The 10,447-nt window shown below is 37.5% G+C and overlaps 1 protein-coding gene across 1 annotated transcript; it reads left to right on the forward strand.

Moving 5' to 3' along the window:
• Positions 1 to 4,015: 4,015 nt before the first annotated feature.
• MCEE (methylmalonyl CoA epimerase) lies at positions 4,016 to 8,256 on the forward strand (the record flags this gene model as incomplete). Its single annotated transcript, XM_010187723.1, has 2 exons — positions 4,016 to 4,356; positions 7,652 to 8,256. Coding segments are annotated over 2 exons (494 nt in total), but the record flags the coding sequence as incomplete, so codon positions are not given.
• Between the last annotated feature and the right edge of the window lie 2,191 nt (positions 8,257 to 10,447).

A 10,447-nucleotide genomic window follows, 5' to 3' on the forward strand; every position in this document is an offset into this window, starting at 1 on the left:
CCTACTGAAGAGTCCTCTGACCCTACATACTCATAGGAAAAATATATGGAGTTCTACCACTCAATCCATTAAGTGAGAGGAGGAAATGGAGAGATGCGTAAATAATATTGTGATATGAGTGGGCATCTTTATCTTTACAAGAATCCTAGGAATACACTTCACTTTTCCATCTTTTCAGGAAACACCACAAAAATCAAATTATGTTGGGCAGAACCCAAGAAAAATAGCATTTTCAGTTCTTCTCGCTATTGCTTCAGTAATAGCCAAGTAACAGTCTGTCTCTACTTTCTGTCAATTTACTTGAAAATAGACAAAAATAATAATAAACATGTATTCATATGCCCTGTGTGTGTGAAGTACAGCAAGAATTATAGATGGGAGATGTCAAAAAGGAATAGGAAAAATCCTAGCTTTCCCATAGGTAAAGATTGCTTGAGAAATCTGCATTAGTAGTATTTCTACTGAACTGTGGTCTCTTAATATTTGGCAGGCAGCATGAAACAAAAAAGGCTCTAGGAAACAAAGTAAATTATATAGTAAGTGGTCTTTATCTTTCACAGAATTTTTCTCTTGGAGAATACTGACCTCCTCTAAGTGGAAGAGCATCTCTTGCTTCAGCAAGAATTCAATATGGTCTTAAGAAATTATTGTAGGTAACAGAGCTACTTAGGTAGAATTGTAGGTGGACAGGAAAGACTATATGGCATGTGGGGTTTTTTTGGGTTTTCTTTCCAGTTTTTTAGTGCAGTATTTACTCTGGTCATCTGGTCAAACTCTAGCCTAGTTAATTATCCATGCCTCTAATTATGCCAACTAGATACTGCACGTTTCTCATTTTGTACATTATGAAGCACTGCGTAGTATTGCTTCCTCAGGCAATTGATTTGTTCGCCCCAGATACAGCTGTATTTAGATGGCAAGTCGATCTACAAAACAGTTTCAGCATAGACAATACAAAACCAAGAGCTTTTCTTCTGCGTAGAAGCTGCTAGGGGATTTTTTTTTTAACGTGTAAAAATTTGAGAAGTGCTTGGAAATAGTGAGTTGCTCTACTATGCCAGTATGATAGCCTAAAGGTAAAAAGTGGAAAAGAACTGTCCAGGACCTCTGGCTGTGATGAAGGAGATGACAGGATGCACTGTGTGAAAGGCTGGCAAGAAATACTCCAAGGCAGTTACTTGCAGAACTGGACAAGTTTCTGGAAATAATTAATGTAGGGTGCTGATTTAGCATTGTGAAAGGATTCTTAGTAGACTCACTTTTGTGATACTAAGTCGTTGGGAGTATGTCCGTCTTGTAATTTTAAGTCTCAGATACACACAACCACTTCTTCCATCACAGCACAGTGCTCAGAGAGGCTTAGATTTAAGAACTGCATCAGTTGTCTTTGTGAAGAAAAATTAACTGATAGCTGTTGAGTCTTGAATTCCTGTGAAATCACAGAATGGTTTAGGCTGGAAGAGACCTTAAAGATCATCTGGTCCAATCCCCCTGCCATGGGTAGTTCCCAGTTTCCTACAGTGAAAATCCTACCGATAAATTACAGCTGCTACTAAACTTACAGCTACTGCTAACCTTTACAAAGTACATCTTAGTGCATCTGTGGCACGATCTCTTAGCAAAATAGCACACTTGTGAATTTAAAGCTAAGAATGCCTCAAAGACTTACAAAATGTTGAGATGCCTCTAGCTTGGCCTTGAGGCATTGAGAACTCTGACATGGCCTAAAGCAAACTGGCATGAAATCAAAATGTGGGTTTTATTAATAGATCTATTGTGGTTTAGGCCCAGTGGGCAACTGAGCACCATGATACCCACAAAAGAGGGCCAGACAAAGGGACTGGGAGGGCTTTACTCACCACGTAATGGTCACGGTCAAAAGGCAGACTCATCACGGGGAGAAAAAACCAAAACAATTCTGTCCCTTCTTCTTGGGCTCAGTTTTGTTCCTGGTTTCTTAGACTCCTCCCCCCCCTACTTTGTCCAGTGCTGTAGGGGGACGGGAATAGTGGTTGCAGTGAGTTCATCCCGTGGGTTCTCTGCTGCTCCTTCCTCTTCAGGGGGGAGGGAAGACTCATCCCACTCTCCCTCTGCTTCCACGTGGCACCCTTACCACAGGAGAAAAGTCCTCCACAGAAGTTCAAATGTGGGTCTGCCCACAGCTGCAGTTCCCTCACACATGAACTGCTTCAGCCCAAGTCCACAAAGCTCCAGTGTGGGTCTGCCCAGGGTTGCAGTTTCGTTACAAGGAACTGCTCCAGCACACACTGTCCGGAGTCATGGCCTCTTCAGGGGCAGCCACGTTCTTATGTGGCTCTGCCCCACCAGTGAAGCTCCACGGGCTGCAGAGGGGTTGACCTGCACTCTCACCACAGGCTGCAGGGGGAATGTTGGCTCCACGCACCTCCTCCTCCTCCATCTCCTTTCTTCCTTCACTGACCTTGATATTTTTAAAAGTTGTTCCCATGTCCCTCTTCTTTTTCCACTGCAGGTCCCTTCTGATGGTTCTGAAAAGTTCCTGTCTCTCTCTTTTGGGCTAGACCTGCAGCGGGGCTTGAGCTTAAGTTGGAGCTGGGTTGGCCCAGCCTGGCTGCGCCGGGCAGCGCAGGGCCCACAGCTGGGTCCACACCTGGGACCGCACTGTTTGGGGCTGATGGAAGAGAGAGCAGGCCATATGCTGCACCCCCCCCTTAAATACATGAATTCATGGGGTCGCTAATTGGCTTGGCCTGGGTCAGAGGTGGGTCTGACATTTTAGAGCTGGAGGAGCTTTCTAGTAGCTTCTTACAGGGCTATCTCCATAGGCCTCCCACACTACCAAAACACAAACTAAAACCCCTCACAGAAAACCCAATACAATATCCTTTCATCTAGTTCTAATTCTGATGCTAGAAGCAACTGATAGATCACAATTTCTCTCCTACCCTCAATCCCTCCAGATTCTAGTACTCTGACAGATTAATTTGTAATGTAATTAATTTGTTAGTATGCTCATCCACAGCAATTGGACACAGTGCAAAATTCAGTACCGCCTTGTCAGAGCAGTCTGGGAAGAGTTCTGTAGATATCTAAGCATATTTTCATGGCACTAAGTTTCTCCATGACTTGTCCATCTTTTGTGTACATGGTCGCCCTTACCTTTATATCACAGGGTCATGCAATATTTTTTTTATAATTACCTTTTCATTTCTGTTGAGACAAATCATATTCTTTTGTAAGTCACGCTGAAGCCTGTGGCACTAGTTGCGCTGAAAAGCTATTTTGATTTTGACCTTGTAAAGATAATCTTCTAAACTGTTATTGGTCAGTTGGACATGATATTGTTCACAGTACTTAGAATTGAAATATTTCTAAGTGTCTTGAGACAAACCAGTGAAGTTAAGTATAAGACCTGTATGGCATGTGAAAAGTAAGAAGGGTAAATGACTTAAGTCATACTTTTTTGAGTATTGGAGAAAGAAAAAATAAATCAAACTCAGGAGATTCTCGGATTCTTTAAGCCTCAGATACAGCATGACATTTATTTCCTTGACAGAGTTAGTACTGACAGCTGAGAGCGTAAGGCTTTTATCTTTTGGATCTTGCAGTTATCAGTTCTGTCTAAGGTTTTGTTCTGGTTTTTTTGTTTGTTATAATTTCTAGATGTATAGGCATATCCTCATTTCTTACCCTAATTTGTAAGAAGCTCTGAAAAATTCCAGAGTCACTTTTAAGTACATTATACAGTAGACCACTGCATTTGGCCGTGCTTTGCTCTTTTTAACAGGCATATGTAAGCATTTACACCAAATTTGTGTGTTTGGGGTTTTTTTATACTTCTGAATAATGGCAGAGTCTCTGAAAAAAATAATTGAGCTGTTAGTACTACAGAATAATTATTTCTTTGGTCTCAGTCTACCTTTAGCTTTGCACGCTGGTGTGCTTATGACGTAGGAGTTATGTAGACCTCGTTAAAAGGGGAAAGAGCTTGATACTCTCTCAAAAGCATTATATTGGTGCTATTCACTTTTTTCAGGGCTTCTTACCAGATTTCAGACTTCAGCGAAGACAATACGAACTCTATCATCATCAAATTCTTTTTCTCAAAACATTCCAAGCTGTTTGTGGAAACTGGGCCGACTTAATCATGTAGCAATTGCAGTACCTGATTTGGAGAAAGCTCAGTCCTTGTATAAAGATGTGTTAGGAGCACAGGTGAGCGAGACTGTTGCTCTTCCTGAACATGGTGTCTACACTGTTTTTGTGGAGCTGGGAAATACCAAGCTGGAGCTTCTACATCCTTTAGGAGAGAAAAGTCCCATTTCAGGCTTTCTGCAAAAAAACAAGACTGGAGGAATGCATCATATCTGCATTGAGGTATTTTAACACAGTATATCATATAATAAGATAGTGATATTAAAATATGCATAATGTTTTTCATAGGTTTGACCTGTGTCAAGAACAAATATATAAGGCTGTCACATTTGTGAGAATTTATATTGCATAAGAAGAAGTATTAAATGTGCCTTTTTTCTGTTTTGGAAATCACAACTAAATTCCATGAGCTATGTGATAATTATTTCTGCTTTTATGCTATAAAGATTAAATTGGGAAGGGGGGTTAAATATCAAATGTGGAAGTTGGACAAGCCCAAGGGCTTGTGAAGAGTGTTAGACAGGTGTCAAATTCCTGGCATAGAAAGGACATACACTGGAAAAAGATGGAGTACGTTTAAGCTAAAGCATAGTTTAGCTTTTCAGAAGTTTCTTCCTGTTTGATATTTAGTTAATAATAGTTGTGTACAGAACTCAAAAAAGGTTGTCAGTTGTACTTATCAAACAGAAGTAAAGTCTCCAGAGTTTCTTATCTCTTGTTCTTCCTTGTTCATCACAGAGAGATTGGTCTGGTAGTACACAAAATGTGAAGGTGCTGGGTAAGGTAGTTCTTTTATTTAGAATACTCATGTTTTAGTGTAGATATCTGATGCAAAATTTCATGCTGCTGCCTATGATACACGGTTTTAATATTTTACAGATCTGAGTCTTGCAAACTTTATTATTTCATGCAAAGTGTAACAATAAAAAGTAATGGAATGACTGATGTGAGTAAAAATTGTTTTCAGAATACATCTATAAAGACCAGTGGAAATTTTGCATACACACAGAATAAAAATTTTTCTTACATTAACTTTTCCTACTTGCAGATGTTCAGGAATAAGAAAGTTAATTGTTTAAATTGACCCTAAATTGTATTCCTAAGCAGTTCTGTTATAGAAATGTGAAAGACCTCAGCTGAACTTAGGAAACGGTGGATGTAGAAGAAAGAAGTGATTTGCAATAAGACAAAAAAAATAACCTCCAGCCCTCTGTAAGACCAGTGGTATTTACTTATAGGTACAAGAGAAAGTTGTAGGCATTTCTCAGCAAAAAGAGCTCAAAGCTCCCAAGGGTTTCAAGTATATCCATTTTAAGACATTTCAAGAAATATTTGTTACTAGCTGAAATTGTTGTAGTAGATCTCCATTTTTTTATGAGATTATCTTGTTGCAGATAAACCAAAGATGCCTGTCAAAGGAAATCATATTGTTACTATGAAAATTGAGAAGAATAGGGTATGTTGGACAACATAACAGTGTTGTGTTAAAGAAGAAAATTCATAACTGTATACAGTAGATCAAGCAAGCCAGGAGTCATAATCTAGCAGTTAATTTCCATTAATTGGGTGAGCCAGTGTTACTTGCAGCCCGATTTTCCTAAATGAAGTCTTGTAACTCACTCATAGATTCTCTAGGGGGAAAAAAAAATAAGATATACTGAGTCCCTCATGTTTGTTGCCACAAAAAAGCAAATGGAAGATTATAGAACAATTTACGTGGAGAAAAAAGCAATGCACTGTGGTCCTGCTGTTTAAGTGGGACTGAAAACAGATTTTGTCACTGCTGTAGTCAATTGAAAATGTATTAACCTCCCCCCTCCAATTTTCCATTCTCGTCAGAATGGAAAGTCTTACAATTTTAAAGATATGTAATCTTCTGAAGTTGAACAAAAATGGTTTTCAGAAAAACTGTAAAAGAACTTCAGTGTCAACTGATTGTTCATTTTAAATTTAAAAAATATTTTCTAGAAATACATAGAAATATCTTTCAATGAACAATTTTATCACAAAAAGCTGAATTGTAAAAATTCGTTCCATACTGGAGAGGAAGCATGACAAGTTCAAAATGCTTTTTATTTCCTTCTTATGTCTTATTATTTGAAGGAAAATTTTAGACAGGTATTTTGATAGGGAGTTTGTTTCAGACAAAATAAGCATTTTAAGAAGAAATTAAATTATTCCTGACCAGCTACAATTGAATTTAATACCTGCAATGAAAAGCATGCTGACACTTGGTAGAGTAAGAAATCCGAGCCTGATGCTCTCCTAACATGGGTGCACCCACAGGCCTTCCACTGTTTACTCTCTCTGCTTTCTTGGAGATGCAGTAATTCATTCCAGCTGAGCCCAGACACAGTTCCTCTTCTGGCCATCTCTGCAGGACTGGAGCAGCACCTGCAGTGGCTTGTCTGCTTGGGGAGACAACCCGGAGGGGCCTATGGTACACGTTACGTGTACTGTTTTACTTACGTAAAACTTGACAGTTTTACAGTAAACCAGTGTATTATCTTTTTTTTTTTAGCAGTCTGGTAGCTGTGTGTAGGAAGAACTGTAGTGAGTTCAGAATTTTCATGAACAAAACTGCTGGAAATGAGTAGGAATTAACTGATGTCTGTTCCTCTGAACTGAAGCTAAGTATTTCCTTCTTTCAAACAATGGTATCATCCAAGTGTATTCACCAAGTATTCAGCCTTCCTTCAAGGCTATTATTTTAATTCTAGGTCTTTATTGATTATTGACTATTGTATTTGCTAATCTGAGTGTTAATTGTATTATTTCAAAGAATGAATGCATTTAAGGTGTGGGAAAATTCGAATTTCATCTGAAGAGATGACATCAGACTTAAGATCACATTACACAGCGCAGACATATTTTTATTAATTTTGCAGGAAACTAATGAAATATTACATTAAAAGCTATTATGTTCAATAGGAAACCCAGGTCATAGTCTGGGTATGTTTCTGATAATTCCAATGTTTTATTTAGGAAACTTTATGAAACTTAACCTACTCGGAAGGAGGATATATAAATCTAAATGGACTTTCCTTTTGCCTTCTGCCCATTGCTCTTCCTTTTCACCCACATTTAATGAGTCAGTGTTCTGTCATCAATTAGACAGGGAGGCATTCTTCAGTTATTGATAGTTTGAAAGCAGTATGGTTCTTATTAATAGTACTGCAGAGATTAGATTATTTATGGAGTCCTTATAAAGTAACTACATTAAAAAAATAGATGGGATTTGTGCGTAAGTTATTTGAATGAATAAGAATGTCTTAAGTATAGCACAATCAATGTAAACAATATTTTATAAAATCTTCAAATAACAAATGCAAACTTCTGTAGGGTTTTTGTTACTAGATATTTTAAAAATGTTTTATGAGTTAATTTATTTTCAGAATTATATTAGAATTTACAAAGAACATTTTAGTAAGGACCTATATTATTGCTCCTAAATGTAGAATGTGCATAATACAGTGTAATACGTTAATTTGTGTGAACTGTATTTTTCTTTTATAAGGTGGACGACATAAAAGCAGCTATGACAGAACTGAAGAAAAAAAAGATACGAATATTGAGTGAAGAGCCAAAAATAGGTGCACATGGCAAACCTGTGATTTTTCTTCACCCTAAAGATTGCCATGGAGTCCTTGTGGAACTTGAGCAGGCTTGATCTGTAATATTCATAAATAAAACAATAGAACAGTTATGAAGTTACTGAGCTCGTGCTGGGAATATTGATGTGTTATTCAGTCTTTACAAGTTCACTGTAGATCCTGTGGATTAAGTACAGCCTTTGAGAACTGAAATAGTGCCACACATTTAGGGTGATTTTCTTTTGTTGTTGTTGTTGTTGATCTGATTTTCAGAATTAATATGTTGACATTTCTTGAATTCTTTGTGATTCTAAAGACAAATGCGTGAGCCAATGTACATATTTAACATAGCAATTTATGTTTTGCTGCCTCATGTTTGCAGCATGATTTTACTGTAAGTCTCTGTAACCACAGAAACTGTACAGTTTCTAGGTCATCCCACATTATTCTGTTCTACATTTCAGAGCAGAGACCCACTTCTCAGTGACAACATTATATCTTATATATTACCTTTAGAAATACAGGAAAAAGGAAGTTTGTATTTTCTGTTTTCACCGTTGATTTCACACTGATTGATTGGTTCATGCAATAAAAAAACCTTATGTTATTGTATGGGTGTCAGCAATCAGTAAATAAGTTTTCCGTGGCATAACAATTACTGCCAAGGAAGTTACTATGCATAAATCACCATTTAGTCATTTTTATGAACTCTGCGGTTATGCAGTCAATGTGAGAGCAGTACCTGAAAAATTATTTGCCTGAAATATATTGCAGACTGTAATGTACTTGTCATATTTTTGGGGTTTTTTGTTTCAGGTACTGAATATTTGTTTTTCAAGCTTTATACATAGGAAGATATCTGGGAGAGACCTGAACACAATCTTTTAACTTACTTTATAAATTGTGTTTTCCTGTGCAAAAGCACTTACAAAATCAGTGAAAGACACAAGCCACATACACCGTCTTTAACATCAGAGCATGCCAACATACTTAAGTTTCTAATAGACTGCAGTCACAGTTTGTTGACTTATTCATGGACAGACTTCACTTTATCGGTGTACGTACGTTAAGCAAGCAGTCTTTATCTTGATACCTCCTTCTATAGGTTTGTTTTGACATGTCAGCAGTAGGAATTGAAGACTTGCTGCTTCTCTCTCTAGTTTTCTTAATCCTTAAAAGTAATATATTTTCTGAGCTAAACCACAACCTGAACTTTATATTTTCCTACATCACTGCATATACACATTGTGAATAGTTTCAGCTTTGTATGAAGTAAGTTCATTTTAGTCTAGAAGAGTTTTTACTTAATGGTAGTGGAATTATTTGTGTTCTGTGTCATGTTTGCTACCAAAAACTACGAGTGTAAAGTAGACCTGAGATTTAAACAAGGCTTTAAAGACGTTGATGCTTCCTCATGAATTTTACTTCTGAAAAAAACTCTACAAAGCCATGCATTTTTTAAAAATGAGATAGTTCTGTACTCAAAATAAATACTCCTTTTGTCATATTTAAAGAAAAATACAGCCTTCCACAGGGTTCTTGCATTTCATCAAATCACTGTAGTTTGTGATCTGAATTCTAACGTGAATTTAGAAATCTTAAGGCTTATGTTGGAAAATATTAAGATGATCAAATAAATATCATTATATTCCTGAAATATGATTCTGTCATTCTAGGAGACATTCTATTAGCAAAGTTGCTTTTGTCTTTCTGTTCTCTCAAAGATGGGGAGGCATCTTTTCTGCAAAACTAGCATAGGAATGCCAAGACTAGAAGCCTTGCTGGTTACAAGTCAAGATAATTGAACAGAAGTCTTTGAATCTAATACACTTAGTTTGGTGCAACAGAAAACAAGGCAGTCCTCCCTGGGTTTATACTCCATTTCTTTGTTCTGTCTGAAGGAGATGTAATTTTGTGTATGATATCTATCAATACACTCAGACTAGTAGCTTGATACAGTACTAGGGAATGGAGATTCTGGGTAAACAATACTTACTCCACTTGCCTCATTGTGCTGTTCATCTTATTAGCAGAATAAGACTTGTAATGCTTTTAGCTTGTAATCAACAATTTTCCTGACTGACTGCAGTGGGGTTGCCTAGCACTAAGTCAGCTGCTGTATTTTGTTCATCATAACTAAGTCCTACTCCTATCTCACTCACAGTTTATACATTTAATCTGATGCCTAAGGTGGTACTCAAGATATTAACAAACCCAACCAACCAACCAAACAAGCAAACAAAAACAGAGCATTTAGGTCTGTAAAATTAGTCAATACCCAAAACTAGGGCATGCTTATTTACAAGCTCTGACCATTTGGTGGGATCAGACCTTACTTTTCTAGGTACACTTTACAAAATATGAGAATTTCCACCTCTGGAGCTCTAGGCTTAGAAAGAATAGCCAAGAGAGCTGGACAGATGAAGAGTCTGAGGACAGCTAAGATTCCCTGAGAGAAGTTTCCTGTTCCATAAGCCCAACTCCCAGACTTCAGTGGGAACAGGATCAGCCCCTATACTTGTAATAAACTTCTAGTCTTTCACCTTAACAACAGAACCTTACAAGTCATTCTTTGTTCTGACTTTCTAAGGGTTAGGGGGCTGCCATTAGATATAGGAGCCTTACCCTTTGTCACTGCCATGATTATGAAAGGGGAATAACATCAAGAACAGTGGAAATTCAAGGATGGAAACTGAAGCAATAGAGCACTGTGATTTGTT

Source organism: Mesitornis unicolor, unplaced genomic scaffold, assembly GCF_000695765.1.
Source record: "Mesitornis unicolor isolate BGI_N332 unplaced genomic scaffold, ASM69576v1 scaffold6367, whole genome shotgun sequence".
In the NCBI taxonomy this organism is placed as follows: domain Eukaryota; kingdom Metazoa; phylum Chordata; class Aves; order Mesitornithiformes; family Mesitornithidae; genus Mesitornis; species Mesitornis unicolor.